The sequence below is a fragment of the Salmo salar genome, chromosome ssa10 (genome assembly GCF_905237065.1).
Source record: "Salmo salar chromosome ssa10, Ssal_v3.1, whole genome shotgun sequence".
NCBI classification, from domain to species: domain Eukaryota; kingdom Metazoa; phylum Chordata; class Actinopteri; order Salmoniformes; family Salmonidae; genus Salmo; species Salmo salar.
Genome location: NC_059451.1, coordinates 34,202,374 through 34,227,816, shown reverse-complemented (window position 1 = coordinate 34,227,816; position 25,443 = coordinate 34,202,374). Strand labels below are relative to the sequence as shown.

The window sequence follows — 25,443 nt, the reverse complement described above, 5'->3', positions numbered from 1 at the left end:
TGACTTCACCCCCATCACTCTAGTGAGCCGTGACACCTTTTTATGTTTCTTGGAGCCAGACCTGGGTCAAATACTTGAGCTGACCGAGATTTACAGTAATTACCAATGGAATAGCTCCAAAAGTGCATACTCCAGCTAAATCAAGCTAAACTACCTTAAATATCTCTAAGTATTTGAAGGTACAGTGAGGGAAAAGTATTTGATCCCCTGCTGATTTTGTACATTTGCCCACTGACAAAGAAATGATCAGTCTATAATTTTAATGGTAGGTTTATTTGAACAGTGAGAGACAGAATAACAACAAAGAAATCCAGAAAGACGCATGTCAAAAATGTTATGAATTGATTTGCATTTTAATGAGGGAAATAAGTATTTGACCCCTCTGCAAAACATGACTTAGTACATGGTGGCAAAACCCTTGTTGGCAATCACAGAGGTCAGACGATTCTTGTAGTTGGCCACCAGGTTTGCACACATCTCAGGAGGGATTTTGTCCCACTCCTCTTTGCAGATCTTCTCCAAGTCATTAAGGTTTCGAGGCTGACGTTTGGCAACTCGAACCTTCAGCTCCCTCCACAGATTTTCTATGGGATTAAGGTCTGGAGACTGGCTAGGCCACTCCAGGACCTTAATGTCCTTCTTCTTGAGCCACTCCTTTGTTGCCTTGGCCGTGTGTTTTGGGTCATTGTCATGCTAGAATACCCATCCACGACCCATTTTCAATGCCCTGGCTGAGGGAAGGAGGTTCTCACCCAAGATTTGACGGTACATGGCCCCGTCTATCGTCCCTTTGTTGCGGTGAAGTAGTCCTGTCCCCTTAGCAGAAAAACACCCCCAAAGCATAATGTTTCATTTACATTACATTTACATTTAAGTCATTTAGCAGACGCTCTTATCCAGAGCGACTTACAAATTGGTGGGTAGATGGTGTTCTTGGGGTCATAGGCAGCATTCCTCCTCCTCCAAACACGGCGAGTTGAGTTGATGCCAAAGAGCTCCATTTTGGTCTCATCTGACCACAACACTTTCACGCCGTTGTCCTCTGAATCATTCAGATGTTCATTGGAAAACTTCAGACGGGCATGTATATGTGCTTTCTTGAGCAGGGGGACCTTGCGGGCACTGCAGGATTTCAGTCCTTCACGGCGTAGTGTGTTACCAATTGTTTTCTTGGTGACTATAGTCCCAGCTGCCTCGAGATCATTGACAAGATCCTCCCGTGTAGTTCTGGGCTGATTCCTCACCGTTCTCATGATCATTGCAACTCCATGAGCTAAGATCTTGCATGGAGCCCCAGGCCGAGGGAGATTGACAGTTATTTTGTGTTTCTTCCATTTGCGAATAATCACACCAACTGTTGTCACCTTCTCACCAGGTTGCTTGGCGATGGTCTTGTAGCCCATTCCAGCCTTGTGTAGGTCTACAATCTTGTCCCTGACATCCTTGGAGAGCTCTTTGGTCTTGGCCATGGTAGAGAGTTTGGAATCTGATTGATTGATTGCTTCTGTGGACAGGTGTCTTTCATACAGTTAACAAACTAAGATTAGGAGCACTCCCTTTAAGAGTGTGCTCCTAATCTCAGCTCGTTACCTGTATAAAAGACACCTGGGAGCCAGAAATCTTTGTGATTGAGAGGGGATCAAATACTTATTTCCCTCATTAAAATGCAAATCAATTTCTAACATTTTTGACATGCGTTTTTCTGGATTTCTTTGTTGTTATTCTGTCTTTCACTGTTCAAATAAACCTACCATTCAAATTATAGACTGATCATTTCTTTATCAGTGGGCAAACGTACAAAATCAGCAGGGGATCAAATACTTTTTTCCCTCACTGTATCTGACATATTGTACACAGGTCATGTCGAGGCCGAATGTGTAGTCCCTTGTAATATCTCCGTTAGACAGTATATTGGTGACAGGCCTTCTCCTGCGTCATCCAACAACCACCTCAGGCTACCGATTATACTGTACTTCTAAATATCAGCCCAGACCCATTTTCCTCTGTTTAATCTATCCAGATCCATTCTCACCAGTTAGCTATCTAAATCTGTACAGACTCATTCTTCTGCTACAACCAGGTTGGCAGCGTGATCACACTATCTTGGCTATACTAAATATTTGAACATATTTTCCCTTATTCTGTCAATTAAAGTTACAATTTAGACTCACCAAGAGAATATTTATGTAACATTGGATTATAAGTGGGTACAGATTTGATCACACTTTTGTTGTTGAAAATATTCCTGTACCGCAGGAAATGCAGATGCAGATGAAATGCAGCTTTGTGATTGACATACATTTACTGAAAACCCACACTAACAGTATTAACAGTATTGCACTTTTCATGTAGCCTAATTTTGGCCAGCTATAGCCTAACAACCAATCAAGCAACATTATGGAGATTGCATGGCTGTGTGCTCCATTTTATACACCTGTCAGCAACAGGTGTGGCTGAAATAGCCGAATCCACTAATATGACGGGGTGTCCATATACTTTTGGTCTTGTAGTGTATCTTCAGTGTGGCTCTGAATTAACAAGCTTTAATGGCCAAACAAATGACCCTGATGTTTTTGGCACCCATGAGAGCTGTGCGAAAGGTAACATTACATTTTTTTTTTTTTTTAATATGTCCACTCGTTGTTTGCTGCTCCCACAAGTGCTTTCAGTGACACACAAACAACCTTTAAATCGACGTGATCTGCATCAGGCCACTGACGTAAGTCCTTATCTTTCTAAATATGGCTTGTTATAGGACGGTTCAAGACTACGTATGGGAGAAGCAAAGAGTGAGTGAACCTAGCCTTCTCTACAGTTGCTTCTTCTATTTTTGCCCAACTCTTATGCCAAGTTGTATGTATGTAAATACTGTCTTTTCCACATTAAAGCTGCAGTCTGTGGTAATAAACTGGTTGGAATAGTGTGTACTGGAGCATATCTTCTGTCACTGGCGCTGTGACCTCTACAGTGGGAGGTAAAATCAATATTTATACTGAGAGCAGTCCATAGTTTCTAGTAGTTTAATCTAGTGTCTGTGTAACTCTCTGTCATCCCGTTTCTCTGTTTATCAACAGATGAACGAATTAAATCAGAATTTTTTGGTGGTGATGTATTCAGTTTATATAGGGCAATTGAATGATTGGAATACATGGTCGTAGGAAACTGCATATTGCCTTAAATAGAATACGTACAGCTAGTATGCTGAAATTAGAATATGTATGTTTTCTAAACTGGTACATTTTACAATATTGGCCTTTCGTTCATTTGGATAAATGTATGAAAATAAGTAACCAACTCTGTTGATGCATTGTTTTATTCACAAATAAATTATGAATAAACGTGTCAAGAAAACAACAAGAAAATAAATATGAAGATGATTATTACATTATATAATAAATATTTAGCCATCATCATTGGAGGCGAGTAGGAGTAATGTTTTAACAAAACTTATAGAACCATATAATGATATCAATAGCATTACCAATAACCATATAATGATATCAATTGCTTTACCAATAACCATATAATGATATCAATAGCATTACCAATAACCATATAATGATATCAATAGCATTACCAATAACCATATAATGATAAAGTATCAATAGGTTTACTTCATAAGCACATCAGCTAAAGCAAGTCGCTGAATTGCTCAAATGGGAGTGTGTGTGTGTCTGTGTGTGTCTGTGTGTGTGTTAGGGGTGAATAGAGAAGTAATTACAGATAGTTTCTCCCTATGTTGTGAATCAAAACATCACCTGGTCATGACTTTGTTGTCAAGTTAACAGAAGGCCAGTGAGTTACACCTTAGCAGTGCATGAACTGGTCACAGGTAAAGTAAAGACAGAAAAACAGAGTCAAACAAAAACATCAGTCAGGTGAAAGAAGCTTTTAAAACCAATCCATTCAGAAACTATAATCTAATTTAACACTCAGTTTGAAGAAGTGCATTTCATTATTGGTGTTTAAGCATGACTTAGCATGGGGCCCTTGATTAAAGCCAGACAGAGGGGACACAGGGAACTATTCGATTCCCATGGGGGGCCAGTACAAAAAAGAAATGCATGAAATGAAAAAAATGAAATGTATGAAATGTATGTATTCACTACTGTAAGTCGCTCTGGATAACAGCGTCTGCTAAATGACTAAAAAAAACAAAAAAACAAACCAGGGTGAAATACCTAAATGCTTGTTTGAACCATTTGAATATTTTTAGAGATCTGGAAGATATTCAGTGTAAAGAAAGCAGCCCCTCGCACAACAATGAAAATCAGAGAAAGGAGCATCCTTTCAGGAGCATATTTCTCCTGAAAAATAACATCTCTGACAGTTCTCTCCCTCTCCAATCGTCCCCTCGTCTCAAAAATAATCTATTTCTGATGCGTGTTGAAATAGTTATCTGGAACAATGGATAGAAAAAATAAAACACCAGCCACTCATAATAATGTTTTCTATTCAAGACTACCAGCTCTTTCCCTCACAGATTGACAAAATGTTACACATTCTTCAATCTGTCCTTGTTTCTCTCTCCATCTCCATCTATGCACCACATCTGTTCTCAGAACAGCCTATTTTCCCTCCTATCTTCTTCAGTGCACAGAGTGGGGTGGTGGTGCTCAACAGGGACAGATCCTGGATCAGTTTGGAGTGGAGGAACCTTCTGTATGAGTCTTTCTCCATCAAAGTGAAGATCTTCTGCTGGGCGTCATCAAAACAGGATAAGCCGGCAATAGACAGGTTCTGTCTGGTCTCCTCTCGCGTTGCTGAGTCCAGGTTCACCTGATAGGGAGAGGGAAAAAGAGATATACACTGTATAAGTAATGCAATAAAACATGGATACTGTACCAACAAAATGTGCCACAAAAAGTGCTATAAAAATCCAAAAGCACAATCCCAAAGGAAAAACTACAGGTGTTTTTCGAAAGGGGGGACTCATTGAAGGGGAAATCCTCAGTTGAAACAATAACAAAGCATGCTCTGTTTCGGTGAAAAGATGAGGGATGGGGATGGAGATATGTAACCACTCTCAAATTCATAGAAATCAAAATGATATGATACTATAAAAATTATAGTTTAAACCATCTTTTGAGAGTGGCTCTCAGTTGGTATAGGTTGTGTTGCTCTTGTTAACGTAATATTTGCATATGTTCAGGCCGTCATTGTAAATAAGAATTTATTCTGTCTTGTCTGTCTTGTCTGGTTAAATAATGAAATATAATAATTTAAAAAAGCCATAAACATGCCAATCATTATTCCCATTTGACCTCATTTGGAGAGTCTGCCTCAATGTACTGTTCGTAGATCTCTTTAGCTTTGGCCGCCATCTTGTCTGGGGCAGACTTCTTGTATTCCTCGCAAGCGTTCCAGAATTCCAAGTTCTCCTGGCTGAGCTCTGACTTCAGGAACGCAGTGAACACTGTACGACCACCTGATAGACAGTTAGACAAACAAACAGAGAAATAAGTTAGGTTAGGTTAGGTCAATCTCAGATCCTCTTACTTAGCATGTGTAACATCCAGAGATATTTCCAGGGTGCTGGGTTGAGTGTTCGATATGAAACCACACACTATTAAACTATCCTAACTGCTTTTCTCTATTATAAGGGGGGGGGGGGTTAAGAGAGAGTATCCCTCTGTAGGGTGTCAGTGGTGGAGGTCAAGGCCTGGATGGTTCTCAGGAGGCGTTGCTCCTGTCTGTGCCAGCCTGCTAACCTTATGTTCTAGACGTTTTTTTTTACTAACGGCCTGGGGAATAGTTTCAGGGGAGAGGAGGGGGATGAAAGGCAAACATCTAGCAACCCAAAGGTTGTGAGTTCAAATCTCATCACGGACAATTTTAGCAAATTAGCAACTTTTCAACTACTTACTACTTTATAGCTACTATTCAACTACTTATCATGTTAGCTAACCCTTGCCACAATCCTAACCCTAACCTTTAACCTAACTCCTGAACTTAAGCCTAACCTCTATCCCTAACCCCTAGCCTAGCTAACGTTAGCCAGCTAGCTAACATTAGCAACCTAGCTGGAATTCATAACATATCATAGATTTTGATCATTCGTAACATATAGTACGTTTCGCAAATTAGTAACATATCTTACGAAATGGGTGCTGGACATATACAAATTATATATGGTTTCCCCACAGGGTGTCCCCACACACAGCCTGACACCACAGGGACTGTCAGCACACACACACACACACACACACTGTTTGTTCACCAGCACCTGCTCGCAACTGCTAATAACCCAACCACCAGAATAAACAGTTGAAGTCGGAAGTTTAACTACACCTTAGCCAAATACATTTAAACTCAGTTTTTTACAATTCCTGATGTTTAAATCAAGTAAAAATTCCCTGTCTTAGATCATGTAGGATCACCATTTTATTTTAATGTGAAATGTCAGAATAATAGTAGAGAGAATGATTTATTTCAGCTTTTATTTCTTTCATCACATTCCCAGTGGGTCAGAAGTTTACATACACTCAATTAGTATTTGGTAGGATTGCCTTTAAATTGTTTAACCTGGGTCAAATGTTTCGGGCAGCCTTCCACAAGCTTCCCACAATAAGTTGGGTGATTTTTGGCCCATTCCTCCTGACAGAGCTGGTGTAATTGAGTCAGGTTTGTAGGCCTCCTTGCTCGCACACGCTTTTTCAGTTCTGCCCACAAATGTTCTATACGATTGAGGTCAGGGCTTTGTGATGGCCTCTCCAATACCTTGACTTTGTTGTCCTTAAGCCATTTTGCCACAACTTTGGAAGTATGCTTGGGGTGATTGTCCATTTGGAAGACCTATTTGCGACCAAGCTTTAACTTCTTTACTGATGTCTTGAGATGTTGTTTCAATATATCCACATAATTTTCCATCCTTATGATGCCATCTATTTTGTGAAGTGCACCAGTCCCTCCTGCAGCAAAGCACCGCCACAACATGATGCTGCCACCCCCATGCTTCACGGTTGGGATGGTGTTCTTCGGCTTGCAAGCCTCCCCCGTTTTTCCTCCAAACATAACAATGGTCATTATGACCAAACAGTTCCATTTTTGTTTCATCAGACCAGAGGACATTTTTCCAAAAAGTACAATCTTTGTCCCCATGTGCAGTTGCAAACCGTAGTCTGGCTTTTTTATGACGGTTTTGAGCAGTGGCTTCTTCCTTGCCTTTTAGGTTATGTCGATATAGGACTCGTTTTACTGTGGATATAGACACTTTTGTACCTGTTTCCTCCAGCATCTTCACAAGGTCCTTTGCTGTTGTTCTGGGATTGATTTGCAGTTTTTGCACCAAATACATTCATCTCTAGGAGACAGAATGCATCTCCTTCCTGAGCAGTATGACGGCTGCATGTTCCCATGGTGTTTATACTTGCGTACTATTGTTTGTACAGATGAACGTGGTACCTTCAGGCGTTTGGAAATTGTTCCCAAGGATGAACTAGACTTGTGGCGGTCAACATTTTATTTCTGAGGTCTTAGCTGATTTCTTTTGATTTTCCCATGATGTCAAAGATGGCAAAGAGTCACTGAGTTTGAAAGTAGGCCTTGAAACACATCCACAGGTACACCTCCAATTGACTCAAATTATGTCAATTAGCCTATCAGAAGCTTCTAAAGCCATGACATTATTTTATGGAATTTTCCAAGTTGTTTAAAAGGCACAGTCAACTTGCGGTACGTAAACTTCTGACCCACTGGAATTGTGATACAGTGAATTATAAGTGAAAGAATCTGTCTGTAAACAATTGTTGGAAAAATTACTTGTGTAGATGTCCTAACCGACTTGCCAAAACTATAGTTTGTTAACATGAAATTTGTTGAGTGGTTGAAAAACGAGTTTTAATGACTCCAACATAAGTGTATGTAAACTTCCGACGTCAACTGTATGTGATAAAGTGAACATCTGCACTAACCAGTAAATATAGAAAATGTGTTGTAGAGTCAGAGACGGCAGAACGATTTATTTACAGGGTGTGCAGAATTTTTTTCTGCTTACAGTGAGGGAAAAAAGTAGTTGATCCCCTGCTGATTTTGTACATTTGCCCACTGACAAAGAAATGGTCAGTCTAGGTGAAATACTTATTTCCCTCATTAAAATGCAAATCAATTTATAACATTTTTGACATGCTTTTTTCTGGATTTTTTTGTTGTTATTCTGTCTCTCACTGTTCAAATAAACCTACCATTAAAATTATAGAATGATAATTTCTTTGTCAGTGGGCAAACATACAAAATCAGCAGGGGATCAAATACTTTTTTCCCTCACTGTACATACAAGGCATCATCCAACTTGCACAATTGCGGATGCCAACACATAGTGGCTCAAAGACAAAGCCTATTTTTAAAACACCAAATTAGGCCTACCTTATTATAAATTAGAATGATAATGATAATGATGAGAATGATAATTCTTCACTTTTTATGTGTGAAACATCCATGCTGCATCTGCATTACAACATTTAATCCCTATCCGTTTTATCATGGGAATATGTATTTCGATCTTCTTGAATGATTTACACATAATTAGTTTAATACTGTTTAATCAAATTTTAGAGCGGATAGAGGTAAGAAGCTACACAGCCAGCTGTATTTTTTTTCAATCAAAGTATATTTAGCTTCATGTATATTTGGTGTATAATTTTACAGCAAGAAATGCTTAATCCTGCAGAAGTTAGCCTAATATTATATTAGGCTATGTGAGAGGTTATAGACCTACAGTCAGATGTCCAGATTTCAGTTTGGCTACTATTCCATTTAACCCATCTGAGACTACAGTTCCCTTGATGTGCCATATTGAAGTCCCCATCTTGTGACTGTGGAATTTGTATAGCGCCATACAATAATCACACATAACATAGCCGGCACCGCTATCATCCTCTTTTCACCAAATCTTTCCCAAACATTGCTGTTCAGTCCCTCCCTTCTCTTTATTTTCATGTCAACTCTCTATTTCGCAGCATTCCTCTTATTTAATAAAAATCCAAAATTTGTATTTTTGCCTCAGTGGATCGTCGTTAACTTTTTCTTCCCATGTTCCCAAAAGCATTTGGCGATTGGTGTGTATTTGACGTGTACAGTTAGGCACTAATGCCAGATAAAATAATGAAAAAACTATGTAGCCTATAGATATGAATTTCACAAGAATTTACATTTATGGATTTTGTGTATGCATTGTTTTCCATTTATTCAACCTGACCACCACCCACCCGCCCTTCATCCACACAATATTTAATTACCCTAAACCCTCCCGCCGCGTGGATATAACCGCGGGGTCTGAGAGTTATGGTTCATCCTGCGCATCACACACACACAGGGAGGGAGCAGAGCAGCAGGCGTCTAGGGGCTACCCAGCATACCCTCGAGACACATAGAACATGTCCAGAGCATGAAAACGTATCCGGAGAGCTGGCTGAAGTCCCCAACTACACACAGCTAAACCCACAAGTACCCTACAGCCCACACAGGCATCATGACATCAGTCTTTAAACAGAAACCCAGAGAGTGATAAAGCCCATTGAATTGAATTTAATTTAATTGAGTTGGGGTCGGAGAGACTGTGGGAGAGGGGGTGAGGGAGATACAAATGTCACTCAAGTTTTGAAGAAATGTTGTTCCGTGGTCTGGCTTGGTAATAGGTGATGGTAGAGTTTTGTCAGAGATTCAGGAATTCTACACAAGACCCAGTAGAGAGCTTCAATTAAATTCAAAATCAATACATCTTTTCAATTCAGTAAACCACCATAACATTTCAGCAAGATCGACTCCCCAATCCTATAGTATTCTAAAGATGTCTCTTTGATTTGTGAGAAACTCACCTTCACAATTCATCAGGTTGTTGAAGGACAGCTTCCATTTCTCCACATCAGCAGGTGAAACTCTAAAACCAGAGAAATGACATAATTATTATACTGTACACCTGTATTACTGGGATAAACAATAATATTATTAATATTTCAGTACATCTCTTGTGTGATATCCCACAGTTCTTGACCTGCATATTGCTGATGACCTGTATTTTAATGATAGCCGACCAGTAGATGTCATATCTACCATCTTACATAATGTTCTTTACAACAGGACATACTGTATTTGACACTGTATTTTGACTACTATATTGACTACTGTATTTTCCATGAGCATCAGCCATACCAGATGCACCTCTTCGAGCTATTGAGTAACCAACCACTTATTTACATTACTCACCTATTTGAGCTAATGAGTAACCAACCATTTTATAACATTATAAACTGGGTGGTTCGAGCACTGAATGCTGATTGGCTGAAAGCTGTGGTATATTTAAGCAATAAGGTGTGGTATATGGCCAATATACCACGGCTGTTCTTACGCACGACGCATCACGGAGTGCTTAGACACAACCCTTAGCCGTGGTATATTGGCCATATACCACAAACCCTGAGGTGCCTTATTGCTATTATAAACTGGTTACCAACATAATTAGAGCAGCATAAATACATGTTTTTTGTCATAACCCGTGGTGTACAATCTGATATACCATTGCTGTCAGCCATTCAGTGCTCAAACCACCCAGTTTATAATAGACCATATACCACGGGTATGACTAAACATGTATTTTTACTGCCTTAATTACATTGGTAACCAGTTTATAATAGCAATAAGGCACCTCGGGGGTTTGTGGTATATGGCAAATATGCCACATCTAAGGGCTGTATCCAGGTACTCCACGTAGCGTCGTGCGTAAGAACAGCCCTTAGCTGTGGTATATTGGTCATATACCACACCCCCTCAGGCCTTTTTGCTTAATTATACACCTCTTTGAGCTAATGAGTAACCAATATTTTATAATATTATACAACTCTTTGAGCTAATACGTTACCAAACTGAGCAATCAGGGGAGAAGGGCCTTGGTCAGGGAGGTGACCAAGAACCTGATGGTCACTCTGACAGAGCTCCAGAGTTCCTCTGTGGAGGAGGGAGAAGCTTCCAGAAAGACAACCATCTCTGCAGCACTCCACCAATCAGGACTTTATGGTAGAGTGGCCAGACGGAAGCCATTTTATAACATTATCAGGCAGATCGCTCAAGAGAGACTTCGAAATTGGACATCTATCCATGTTCTGAGGACATTGGAAAATGCCTTCAAAACCGGCAACTAGGGGCAACAGTGAACGCTATTACCATCAAGTGGGCTAGGGTTTTGCGAGGTTGTGAACAGAGTGGTGGATGGGCGTAATCCCATTACTCTGGACCCTTACCTTAACCATTCGGAATGAGTCCATTAACTTAATGTTTTAACCCTATCCAAAACCTTAACCCTTAACCATCTAAATTTAAAGTTTGGAGCAACTTAGAAATGTTTGTTTGGAGAAACGGAATGATACTGAGCAGGAGGAGTCCTTATAATGCACCCCCTTATAAATGTAAATAATGTTTCCAAAATTATATAATTACTCCTGTCTAATCACACTGAATTTGGGCAGCAAACACGCCAAATATCGAACAGATTGTTGCGTTGCGGCCATAAAAATATAATCTATAGCACCCAACTAGCACATAACATTTTGAGAACCATATGTTCTCAGAGCGGGGTTGTCCGATGGTTATTTTGCATACAACCTTTCCATAACGTTTCTTACAGGTTTCCTCATGGTCCTATTTAAAGTCATGTTCTCAGAACATTCAGAGAATGTTAAGAAGCAACGTTCTTCTGTGTGGATATCAGTACTTCAGTATAATGTTTACTACAGGTTTCCTCGTGGTTCTTTTTAAAGGCATGTTCACAGAACGTTCAGAGAAGGTTGAAAAACAACAGACTTCTGTGGGAATTCCAGTACTTCAGCATAAAGTTTTCTGCAGGTTTCCTCATGGTTCAATTTAAATACTCTTCTCAGAACATAAAACCACAAGAAAACATTAGTAACATTCAAAGAATGTTCTAAGAATGTTATTTAAAAACATTCTCAGCATCAACAAAACAATCTATCTTCTATCTTGTTAAATGTGTTTAGGTGTGTTGGTCGTGCCCACTAATTGGCCACACCTGATCTTAATGAATGCTTGTTTCCTTTGAAATAGGGTCTGTTTGAATAGACTAAAATTAACAGCCTTGTATGAGTAAAAAAACATGGCATGCTAGCTCCATCCTGGTGGCATAGTGAACTAATTCCATGGATCGAGAGCAGAAAATCATATGTTTGAATCTCAATGATGTCATGGCAGACAAAAAAAAGACGTGTTTGCACAATTAATGCCTAAGCAAATGAATTTCCATGTGTCCTATCTGTGCTTGGAGTTCGAAACAGTTAACCTAAACTAGCAGTGTCATTAAAAGTCTTATTGAAACATGCTCTCAAAACGTTATTCAATTACCTTCAAATAACCAATAATTTCTGTTGTCAGAACGTTAATAAAACCTCCAAGGAAAACTTTCAGGGAACCATAGATAAACTTTCTCAGAGCTTCCCTGTAACCTAAAAATGCACATTCCCAAAACAGCAGAAATTTTCCATTCTGTTCTCAGAACGTTAAAAAAACTTTACATTTTAACGGTCAGGAAACTTATGACTTCGTTCCCAGAACCAATGGGAAATCAAAAATGTAAGTTCCCACAACTCCCAAGGAACCAAATGTGCTAGCTGGAAAAGGGTTTTGGAACCTCACCCTGATAATTTGACTGGTATACTCATGGGTATTCTCAAAATGGCTGTCAGTCTTGACTTGAATGGGCACTTTTGTTCTATGGATTCTATTTCCATGGATTTTATTTCTCTTTGCACTGTCAGTGTATAGCGAAAGACCTTTCGCAAATTTCAAAATACAATTGCGGGAAAACGGTTTGGAAAGCATATGCCTTCTGCTGAAAAGAGAAATCGAATCAAATCAAATCAAACTTTGTCACATGCTCCGAAAACAAAGTGAAATCCTTACTTTACAAGCCCTAAACCAACAGCGCAGTTCAAGAAGAGCTAAGAAAATATTTACCAAATAAACTGAAGTAAAAAATGTTAAAAAGTAACACAATAACATAACAATAACGAGGCCATATACAGGGAGTACCGGTACCGAGTCAGTGTGCGGTGGTACAGGTTAGAGGTAATTTGTACATGTAGGTAGGGGTGAAGTGACTATGCATAGATAATAACAGCGAGTAGCAGCAGTGTACAAAACAAATGGAGGGGAGGGGGGGTGGGGTCAATGTAATAGTCCAGTGGCCATGTGATTAATTGTTCAGCAGTCTTATGCTTTGGGGGTAGAAGCTGTTAAGGAGCCTTTTGTTCCTAGACCTGGCGCTCCGGTATCGCTTGCCGTGCGGTAGCAGAGAAAACAGACTATGACTTGGGTGACAGGAGCCTGACAATTTTATGGGCTTTCCTCTGACACCGCCTATTATATAGGTCTTAGATTGCAGGAAGCTTGACCCCAGTGATGTACTGGGCCATATGCACTACCCTCTGTATCACCTTATGGTCAGATGCTGAGCAGTTGCCATACCAGGCGGTGATGCAACCGGTCAGGATGCTCTCGATGGTGCAGCTGTAAGCACACACCCCTGAGGGACCCCCGTGTTGAGGATCAGCGTGGCAGACGTGTTGTTGCCTACCCTTACCAGCTGGGGGTGGCCCATCAGGAAGTCCAGGATCCAGTTAGAGAGTGAGGTGTTTAGTCCCAGGGTCCTTAGCTTAGGGATGAGCTTTGTTGGCACTATGGTGTTGAATGCTGAGCTGTAGTCAATGAACAGCATTCTCTCATAGGTGTTCCTTTTGTCCAGATGGGAAAGGGCAGTGTGGAGTGCGATTGAGATTGTGCCGCTTCTGGGTGAGCATCTTCTTGTTTGCGTATGGCCTTATAGAGTTGGTTGTGTGCGGTCTTAGTGCCAGCATCGGTCTGTGGTGGTAAATAGATGGCTATGAATAATATCTGTCAGTAGAAGCCACCATTTTTTTTCTCAACAACTTGGATGAACAGAACTGTATTTCAAAGTAGCACTGGCCTAACTTGAGACCATCACAGGTACGGTGAGAAGCCTAGGCTATGCATATTCATGTTATCTTCATCATTGGATGAGTCAGTGCCACTGGAAAGTTGATTTAGTAGCCTACTGCAATATACAGTGCATTCAGAAAGTACTTCGACCCCTTGTCTTTTTCCATATTTTGTTATGTTACAAAGGAAATGTCCGTAGAGCTCCGAGACAAGATTGTGTCGAGGCACAGATCTGGGGAAGGGTATCAAAAAACTGAGCAATCAGGGGAGAAGGGCTTTGGTCAGGAAGGTGACCAAGAACCTGATGGTCACTCTGACAGAGCTCAAGAGTTCCTCTGTGGAGGAGGGAGAAGCTTCCAGAAAGACAACCATCTCTGCAGCACTCCACCAATCAGGCCTTTATGGTAGACTGGCCAGACGGAAGCCACTCCTCAGTAAAAGGCACATGACAGCCCACTTGGAGTTTGCCAAAAGGTACCGAAAGGACTCTCAGACCATGAGAAACAAGATCCTCTGGCCTGATGATACCAAGATTAAACTTTGGCCTAGATTCCAAACGTCTGGAGGAAACCTGGCACCATCCCTACAGTGAAGCATTGGGGTGGCAGCATCATGCTGTGGGGATGTTTTTCAGCGGCAGGGACTGGGAGACTAGTCAGGATCGAGGGAAAGATGAACAGATCAAAGTACAGAGACATCCTTGATGAAAACCTGCTCCAGAAAACCTGCAGAAAATCATTAAAATAATGGCGACGGAGGAGATGGATGCCATTTTACGTGTTCCTAACCAATTGTGCCATTGTGTGTTTTTTCACGTTATTTGTCACGTATTCTGTATATAATGTTTCTACCACTGTCTCTTATGACCGAAAAGAGCTTCTGGATATCAGGACAGAGATTACTCACCTTGGACTGGACAAAGATTTTTTCTTTAACGAGTCGGATGTGAAAGATTTACTTCAGACACCCAACAAGGCCCAAATTCCCGTCATTCGCATGAAGAAGAGATGGAGATATCGGGGACGTAGGTCGGGTGCCTTGTAAGGATCTGACGGCGAGTGGGTAATCTGCCTCTACCATCAGTCCTATTAGCCAACGTATAATCATTGAATAACAAAATGGATGAGCTACAATCATGAATATCCTACTAACGGGACATTAAAAATTGTAATATCTTATGTTTCACGAGTCATGGCTGAACGACGACATGGATAACATACAGCTAGTGGGGTTTTCGCTGCATCGGCAAGACAGAACAGCTGCCTCCGGTAAGACAAGGGGTGGGGGTCTGTGTATATTTGTAAACAACAGCTGGTGCACAAAATGGAATATTATCAAAGTCTCTAGGTTTTGCTCGCCTGAGGTAGAGTATCTCATGATAAGCTGTAGACCACACTATTTACCAAGAGAGTTTTCATCTATATTTTTCGTAGCTGTCTATTTACCACCACAAACGATGCTGGCACTAAGACCGCACTCAATGAGCTGTATAATACCATAAACAAACAGGAAAACACTCATCCAGAGGTGGCACTCCAAGTGGCCAGGGACTTCAATGCAGGGAAACTTAAATCCGTTTTACCTCATTTCTATCAGCATGTTAAATGTGCAAACAGAGGAAAAAAAACTCTAGACCACCAAATCTGACTATAATTATATCCTCCTGATTCCTGCTTACAAGCAAAAACTAAAGCAGGAAGCACAGGTGACTCGCTCAATACAAAAGTGGTCAGATGACGCAGATGCTAAGCTACAGGAATATGTTCTGGGATTCTTCCAATGACATTGAGGAGTGCACCACATCAGTCACTGGCTTCATCAATAAGTGCATCGATGACGTCATCCCCACAGTGACCGTACGTACAGTACATACCCAAACCAGAAGCTATGGATTACAGGCAACATCCACACTGAGCTAAAGGGTAGAGCTGCTGCTTTCAAGGAGCGGGACTCTGTAATCCGTTAAATTGCCCTGGGGGGTGCGAACAAAGGATCCGCTTCGGGAAAGTCATATTCCTGGTCGAAATGCTGGTAGTGCTGGTGAGTTACCGCCGCTCTGATATCCAATAGTTCTTCCCGGCTGTATGACATATTACCTGAATTACCTCGACTAACCTGTGACCCCGCACATTGACTCTGTGCCGGTACCCCCTGTTTATAGCCTCACTAGTGTTATTTTTCTGCTGCTCTTTAATTTGGAGACTTACATTTCCCTCACTAACTTTAAACATCAGCTATCTGAGCAGCTAACCGATCGCTGCAGCTGTATGTAGTCCATCTGTAAATAGCCCACCAAATCTACCTACCTCATCCCCACATTGTTTTTATTTACTATGCTGCTCTTTTGCACACCAGTATCACTACTTACACACCATCATCTGCTCATCATCATCTGCTCATCTATCACTCCAGTGTTAATCTGCTAAATTGTAATTACTTTACTACTATGGCCTATTTATTGCCTTACCTCCTCATGCCATTTGCACACACTGTATATAGACTTTATTTTATTTCTATTGTGTTATTGACTGTATGTTTGTTTATTCCATGTGTAACACTGTGTTGTTGTTTCTGTCGCACTGCTTAACTTTATCTTGGCCAGGTCGCAGTTGTAAATAAGAACTTGTTCTCAACTAGCTTACCTGGTTAAATAAATGTGAAATAATCTATATATATATATTTTTTTTATTAAAAAATAAAAATATAAAAATACATTTTTACTTATCTATTCTTTTACTTAACCTGTTAGGGCTAGGGGGCAGTATTGACACGGCCGGATAAAAAACGTACCCGATTTAATCTGGTTACTACTCCTGCCCAGTAACTACAATATGCATATAATTATTTGCTTTGGATAGAAAACACCATAAAGTTTCTAAAACTGTTTGAATGGTGTCTGTGAGTATAACAGAACTCAAATGGCAGGCCAAAACCTGAGAAGATTCCATGCAGGAAGTGGCCTGTCTGACAAGTTGTGTTTCATCTTGGCTCTTTTTATTGAAGACTGAGGATCTTTGCTCTAACGTGACACTTCCTACGGCTCCCATAGGCTCTCAGAGCCCGGGAAAAAGCTGAACGATATCGAGGCAGCCTCTGGCTGAAACACATTTACGCTTTTGGCAAGTGGCCGATCAGAGTACTATGGGCTTAGGCGCGTGCCCGAGTCGACCGAATGCTTTATTTTCTTTCGTCTGTTTACCTAAACGCAGATTCCCGGTCGGAATATTATCGCTTTTTTATGAGAAAAATGGCATAAAAATTGATTTTAAACAGCGGTTGACATGCTTCGAAGTACGGTAATGGAATATTTAGACATTTTTTGTCACGAATTGCGCCATGCTCGTCACCCTTATTTACCCTTTCGGATAGTGTCTTGAACGCACGAACAAAACGCCGCTGTTTGGATATAACTATGGATTATTTTGAACCAAACCAACATTTGTTATTGAAGTAGAAGTCCTGGGCGTGCATTCTGACGAAGACAGCAAAGGTAATAACATTTTTCTTATAGTAAATCTGACTTTGGTGAGTGCTAAACTTGCTGGGTGTCTAAATAGCTAGCCCTGTGATGCCGGGCTATCTACTGAGAATATTGCAAAATGTGCTTTCACCGAAAAGCTATTTTAAAATCGGACATATCGAGTGCATAGAGGAGTTCTGTATCTATAATTCTTAAAATAATTGTTGTGCTTTTTGTGAACGTTTATTGTGAGTAATTTAGTAAATTCACCGGCAGTGTTCGGTGGGAATGCTAGTCACATGCTAGTCACATGCTAATGTAAAAAGCTGGTTTTTGATATAAATATGAACTTGATTGAACAAAACATGCATGTATTGTATAACATAATGTCCTAGGGTTGTCATCTGATGAAGATCATCAAAGGTTAGTGCTGCATTTAGCTGTGGTTTGGGTTTATGTGACATTATATGCTAGCTTGAAAAATGGGTGTCTGATTATTTCTGGCTGGGTACTCTGCTGACATAATCTAATGTTTTGCTTTCGTGGTAAAGCCTTTTTGAAATCGGACAGTGTGGCTAGATTAACGAGAGTATTGTCTTTAAAATTGTGTAAAATAGTCATATGTTTGAAAAATTGTTTTAGCATTTTTGAGGTTTTTGAATAACGCGCCACGGGATTACACTGGCTGTTACGTAGGTGGGACGATTTGGTGCCACCTACCCTAGAGAGGTTAACACTTATTTTTCTTAAAACTGCATTGTTGGTTAAGGGCTTGTAAGTAAGCATTCACTGTAAGGTCTACACCTGTTGTTCTCGACGCGTTTAACAAATAACATTTGATTTGATTTGATTTGGGGTGAAGGTTCACCTTCCAACAGGACAACAACCCTAAGCACACAGCCAAGACAACTCAAGAGTGGCTTCGCGATGAGTCTCTGAATGCCCTTGAGTGGCCCAGCCAGAGCCCGGTCTTGAACTCGATCAAACATCTCTGGAGAGAGCTGAAAAACAGTGCAGTGACGCTCCCCATCCAACCTGACAGAGCTTGAGAAGATCTGCACAGAAGAATGGGAGAAACTCCCCAAATACAGGTGTGCCAACCTTGTAGCGTCATACCCAAGAAGACTCGAGGCTGTAATTGCTGCCAAATGTGCTTCAACAAATTATTGAGTAAAGGGTCTGAATACTTATGTTAATCTGATATTTCCGGGGGGGGTTATAGATTTGCAACATTTAGTTTGTGATCATGGGGTATTGTGTGTAGATTTATGAAAAAAAAATTCTGTTTTATTCATTTTAGAATAAGGCTGTAACATATCAAAATGTGGCAAAGGTCAAGGGGTCTGAATACTTTCCAAATGCACTGTATAATAGTTATATATTGTACAATCTGTGTGTTTCCCTTCTTTTTATTGGCCCTGGGCCAGGTCAAGGTCCGGTATCTCAAAATCATCTTATGGCTAAATTCATCTTAGAATCGTAGGATCCTATTTTCAACAATGAACTTAGCCTAAGATGCGTTTATATTTATCTGTTTGACAGTGTCAGAGTAGCCACTAATTTAGATAATTTGTGTAGTATTAAAAAAGATTATGATAATGTCTCCTGTCTTGTTGGCCTAAGATTTTCCCACTATGTGTGTAAATCCTAAAAATGCTTCTGCTGAACTGTATGCGACTAGGCATAGTTATATTAAAGGATTTTTCTTTTACTGAAAGTACCATTTACATTTTTGATCTCAAAGTAAAATGAGTTCACCTACATTGGCTACAATTAGATTATCAAAGTTGATCAATATTAATGCAAACTGTGAGGTTGCAATTAAGGGGTTGTGTTCATTTTTTCTCATCATGAGGTCATTGATTAGATGTAGTGCTAATGAAATAAAAAGTCAGGCTGGATATTGTGTATGCTAACTAGTTTAGGGACAACAGATGCTAAACAGATGCAAAAACTGGTTGAATCAACTTTGTTTCCACGTCATTTCAACAACAAAAATAAATGTGATGATGTTGAATCAACGTTGAAAGCTGATTGGATTTGCAAAAAATCATTAAGGTAAGGGAATTTTGTCTTTTTTTCACCCAACCTTTCACCTAAATACATGGACATGTTGACATGTTTTGTTTATTTCACGTTGAATTCATGTGAGTTGACAACTTAACCAAATGTAAATCAAAACTAGGTATAGACCTGCATTAAAACCTATTTACTCACGTGTACAATGGGTATTGCCTTGAGAGTATTATTGCCCATGGTGTGATAAATTAATTTAATGGAGTCTGAAGGCTATTTTATCTATGATATATAAACGCAACTTGCAACAATTTCAACGATTTTACTGAGTTACAGCTCTTATAAGGAAATCAGTCAATTCCAATAAATTAATTTGGCCCTAATCTATGGATTTCACATGACTGGGCAGGGGCACAGACATGGGTGGGAGGGTATAGGCCCACCCACTGGGGATCCAGGCCCAGCCAATCAGAAATAGTTTTTCCCCACAAAAGGGCTTTATTACAGACAGAAATACTCCTCAGTTTCATCAGCTGTCCGGGTGGCTGGTCTCAGACGATCTCGCAGGTGAAGGAGCCAGATGTAGAGGTCCTGAGCTGGTGTGGTTACACGTGGTCTGAGGTTGTGAGGCCGGTTGGACTTACTGCCAAATTCCCAAAAGGACGTTGGTCGCGACTTATGAAATTAACATTAAATTCTCTGGCAACGGTTCTGGTGGACATTCCTGCAGTCAGCATGCCAATTGCATGTCCCCTCAACTTCAGACATCTGTGGCATTGTGTTGTGTGACAAAACTGCACATTTTAGAGTGGCCTTTTATTATCCCTATCACAAGGTGCGCCTGTGTATTGATCATGTTGTTTAATCAGCTTCTTGATATGTCACACCTGTCAGGTAGATGGATTATCTTGACAAAGGAGAAATGCTCACTATCAGGGATGTAAATAAATTTGTGCACAACATTTGAGGGAAATCAGCTTTTTGTGCATATGGAACATTTCTGGGATCTTTTATTATAGCTCACGAAACATGGGACCAACTCTTTACATGTTGTGTTTATATTTTTGTTCAGTCTGTATGATAATGAGTATCAAGTGTTTATTTGCTGCTCACATATAACAGGTCTCCCTGGTAAAATAGATCCTTAATCTCAAAGAGATGTCCTTTATAAATACATAATAAATAAATCAATACATTCAAAGTGTCACTATTCTCCTGTACACTCACCTCTTGACAACGGTCGTCTTCTCTTTGACCTGTTTCTGGTCTGTTGGAAACTCAGGCTTCTGGAGCAGAAAGCCAATCTTGTGTTTGATGTCTTTGGCACTGAGGGAGGAGAGAGAGTGGGTAGTGTTTGGCTACAGAATGTATCAAAACATCTCACAGTCGTGTGTCCTATTATAGGTAATGCAGTTACTGTATAACAGAACCAAGATGCCTGGCACACAAGGCTCGTATTCAACATACATTACTGTCTGAAAATATCCCATTGCAGCACAGACATGACATCTTTCAATTGTTAGAATCTCACATGACATGTTGCATTACTTTTGTTGCATCAAATTTTAAACCAAGCATTTTCCAACTGTTACTGTTGCATTTATCCTCTTCCATACAACTAAATACATGTTCCATACATGTTGATAGTGATCTACAATAACATGCTAACAAACTAGAATAACCATCTTACCTTTTTAAGCAGGTTGCAGGCAGTGTTGCTAATCCCTTACACATGTTGTATGTTTGCTCAATCCAAATCTAGGAGAATGATTTGCAGTGGTTTGGAGTTAAGAGGAGAAGTCTGTAATAGTATGACTGTTAGTCCTCTCAGTGTTTCAGTGGTATGCTGTGTCTTGGTGAAATATCCTCCAGCAGTTGGGGTTTTATACAGCTACAGTGCTCACACACAGGCGGAGAGCCAATCACAGCCCTCACTGGGCTAAGTATGCTCGATCAATTCTCTCAAAGGTGGAAAATAATATGAGCAGGGAGAAGAGCACTGAAGGTGGGTAACAGAAACAAAAGGTGTTTTTCACTGAAGAAGAGAAGGTGATTTCCATTGCCTTCCCTCTTTGGAACGATTTAGGGTAATTATGTTCTTGTTAAGAAGCCAAAGATGTACAAAAACTTTCTTTATTTGCCAATATGATTTGTCCAATATTGCTTTTGCCACCTTGGATCATCGTGTGCTCTTCTCAATGTTATGGATCACTGGCTTGTGGATGGTGTTGACATACTAGCTTATAGTGGCTCTCGCTTTGGTTGCATTGATTGAGTCAACATTGTATTGACTTACACATTTGTCCGTGCACATGATGCATAACATAAGGACAAGGTATGAATGGCTCGGATTGAACCTGCGTCGTTTGCACACCACTTGACTGTGTTAGCCTGCTGAGCTAAAGTCTAGGTATTAGACAGAGAGATCAGAGAGATAGCACAAATCTTCAGGTCTCAGGCTAGGATAATCCTTATGCGAGTGTGGTTCACCAAACCACCTCTGTTACAAAGAGGTCCATTAACATGGCATTGACATCATCATCAACTCCCCTCATTTCAAACTCCACATTCCCAGAACATTCCCTCAGACTCTCCTTTCATCAACGGCCCAAACTTAGCCTTCTTTGATCTACATGCAGGCAGTGGTGTAAAGTACTTAAATAAAAATACTTTAAGCGTACTTAAGAACTTTTTGGGGTATATTTTTGACAACTTTTACTTTTACTTCATTACATTTCTAAAGAAAATAATTTACTTTTTACTCCATACATTTTCCCTGACACCCAACAGTACTCGTTACATTTTGAATGCTTAGCAGGACAGGAAAATGGTCCAATTCATACACATATCAAGACAACATCCCTGGTCATCCATACTGCATCTGATCTGGCGGACTCACTAAACTCACATGCTTCATTTGTAAATTATGTGCGAGTGTTGGAGTGTGTCCCTGGCTTTCTGTAAATAAAAAAACAATAATATGGCTCCATCTGATTTGCTTAATATAACACATTTGAAATGATTTGTACTTTTACATGTACTTTTTTATATTTATAAGCACTTACATTTACTTTTGATACTTTTAGACTTTTACTCAAGTATTATTTTACTGGATGACTTTCACTTTTACTTGAGTCATTTTCTATTCTTTATGTCACGTCCTGACCAGTAAAGAGCTTATTTGTTATTGTAGTTTGGTCAGCCCCACGCACTAGGCTTCCAGTGCATCAGCCCAGTCCAGTACGTCCTGTTCCTGCTCCTCGCACTAGCCCTGTGGTGCGCGTGCTTAGTCTGGCACGCCCTAAGCCAGCCCCACGCACCAGGCCTCCAGTGCGTCAGCCCAGTCCCGAGATTCCGGCAACAGTGCCTCGTCCAGAACTTCCGGCAACAGTGCCTCGTCCAGAACTTCCGGCAACAGTGCCTCGTCCAGAACTTCCGGCCACAGTGCCTTGTCCAGAGTGTCCGGCAACAGTGCCTCGTCCAGAGTGTCCGGCAACAGTGCCTCGTCCAGAGTGTCCGGCAACAGTGCCTCGTCCAGAGCTTCCGGCGACAGTGCCTCGTAGAGAGACGGCCCACTGTCCGGAACCAAGAGAGACGGCCCCTGTCTGGAACCAAGAGAGACGGCCCACTGTCCGGAACCAAGAGAGACGGCCCACTGTCCGGAACCAAGAGAGACGGCCCACTGTCTGGAACCCAGAGTCGTCCCACAGTCCAGAGCTCCCAGAGTCGTCCCACAGTCCGGAGCTCCCAGAGTCGTCCCACTGTCCGGAGCTCCCAGAGTCGTCCCACAGTCTGGAGCTCCCAGAGTCCAGTCCAGGGTCTACAGTGACAGGCTTCAGGCCGAGGTATTCAGTGGGGGTGGACTGGTCAGGTAGGGGACTAAGGCCTAAGCCCAAGCCACCTCCACTGTAGGAGGTTTTGGGAGGGGGGGTGTAGCACGGGAGCCATCAGTGACGGTAGCCACCCTCCCTTGCCTCCCTTTATTTTGGGGGATTTCTTTTTTTTGTGAGGTGCATCCGGGGTCTGCACCTTTGGGGGGGGGGGGGGGGGTACTGTCACGTCCTGACCAGTAAAGGGCTTATTTGTTATTGTAGTTTGGTCAGGACGTGGCAGGGGGTATTTGTTTAGAGTGTTTAGGGGTTTGTTATATTATGTGTTCATGTAGAAGGGGTATTTGTTTAGAGTGTTTTGGGGTTTTTGGGCTATGTGTTTTGTAGAGGGGTGTTGGTTTAGAGTGTACCGGGGTTTTAGGTTTAGGTTCTAGGTTAGTGTTTTCTATGTTAGTTCTAGGTTGTTTACGTCTATGTTCAGTTTATTGATTTGACCTTCAATTGGAGGCAGCTGTTTCTCGTTGCCTCTGATTGAAGGTCCTATGTATAGGGGTTGTTTTGTATGGGGTATTGTGGGTAGTTGTAGTTGCATAGCTTTGTGTTTAGCCTGCATCCTGTTCGTTCGTACGTTTTCTTGTTTTCGTGTTCATTAAAGTAAATATGAGCACTCAACCCGCTGCGCCTTGGTCCAATACCTACGAAAGACGTGACACTTTACTTTTACTCAAGTATGACAATTGGGTACCTTTTCCACCACTGCATGCAGGGTAGCAGAAACACACACATGCTGTATCTCTGTATACCTGTTTAGCCGGCATAGGTATTTCAACTCTGGATGGCTGCCCAGAGCATAGCAGTGTGTGCAGGAAATGTAATGCAGTGAAACTGTTATGTGGCTGATTGTTGTAAATGGTTTTCTGATGGCATCAATCAGAAAACTTTGAGATATCAGCTGATGTAAGAAGGGCTTTATGAATAAATTTGATTTGAATTCAAAGAGAACTGTTTGTGTAACCGAGATGAGTTAGTTAAACTCACTCCTCAGGTTGAAGTACCCCAACCCAAGTCATCAAATTACTAGCTTTTCAGGGGTGCAGCTGGCTAATGTGTTTCAAGAGTGCCAGTCACGTGTGTTTGAAAGACAAAAGCCACAAGATCAAGGCCCAGTGTGGGCTTGTGAGTAAGGAAGCAAATCTGTTAAGGGACAACGTGATGCTGGTTACACTTGTTTTCATAAAATGGCCATTAACAGAACACTATCCTGCCTAAAGCATGTGTGTGCATGCATACACGTATGTGCTGTCTTCCAATGTAACACAAAACCAGACATATTCACACTGGACAGTGCAGTGTACGTGTATACAGAAAAGCAGTCATTGACATCATGGTGCATATGACTTGCCCTGTTGAAAGGCTACAGGGCAAAGCACAGTGGACACAAGACATGAGTCATCTACAGAGCAATTTCCTATGACCTCATAGACTCTCCAACGATTACCGCATAATTGATCTAGACCTGGGCCAACGATGAAAGACAAAATTCTTCCGGATTGTATCCCTGCCTGTGTGTGTGTGTGTGTGTGTGTGTGTGTGTGTGTGTGTGTGTGTGTGTGTGTGTGTGTGTGTGTGTGTGTGTGTGTGTCAAAGCGTGGTCTTTCAGAATCACCCCTGGGCAATAAAACTGAGATCGTACATGACTTTGAGGAAATTAACCCTGTGTTATCTCCATGAAGAGTTCACACTGATATTCACACCTACTGACAGACTGAGAGGACACTGTGACAATAACATAAGTCGCTCTCGCACATACACACACACACACACACACACACACACACACACACACACACACACACACACACACACACACACACACACACACACACACACACACACACACACACACACACACACACACACACACACACATACACACACTAACACAGGTAATCAGTAATTTCCCAGAAAGGTAAGGCTCTTTAGTATAAAGCCAGACTTATAAAGCCAGGTACAGGGCCGCATTAAGAAATTGTTTCTATGCTGTAGCCTTCCCAACTGTAGGAATACTGGTAACTGCCAAAATAAAGGAAACACTTGGGTAAACAAGGGATACAAAGTATACTACATACAAAAGTATGTGGACACCTGATCGTCGAACATCTCACTCCAAAATCA

The 25,443-nt window shown here is 41.1% G+C and overlaps 1 protein-coding gene across 1 annotated transcript; it reads right to left on the bottom strand.

Annotated features, from left to right (window-relative positions):
• Positions 1–3,295: 3,295 nt before the first annotated feature.
• On the bottom strand, positions 3,296–21,295 carry rgs4 (regulator of G protein signaling 4). Its single transcript, XM_014123048.2, has 5 exons — positions 21,129–21,295; positions 20,666–20,764; positions 9,816–9,877; positions 5,265–5,428; positions 3,296–4,779 (listed from the first exon to the last, which is right to left on the bottom strand). The coding sequence occupies exons 1-5, from the start codon at positions 21,170–21,172 to the stop codon at positions 4,540–4,542; spliced, it is 609 nt and encodes a 202-aa protein (XP_013978523.1). The 5' UTR covers positions 21,173–21,295; the 3' UTR covers positions 3,296–4,539.
• Positions 21,296–25,443: the final 4,148 nt, after the last annotated feature.

Coding starts and splice junctions, on each gene's coding strand:
- rgs4 (XM_014123048.2), bottom strand. CDS start 21,172: ATGTGTAAGGGATTAGCAACACTGCCTGCAACCTGCTTAAAAAG. Junction 5,429..9,815: donor CAACCTGATGAATTGTGAAG/GTGAGTTTCTCA, acceptor ACTGTCTATCAG/GTGGTCGTACAGTGTTCACT. Junction 4,780..5,264: donor AGGCAGACTCTCCAAATGAG/GTCAAATGGGAA, acceptor TCTCCCTATCAG/GTGAACCTGGACTCAGCAAC.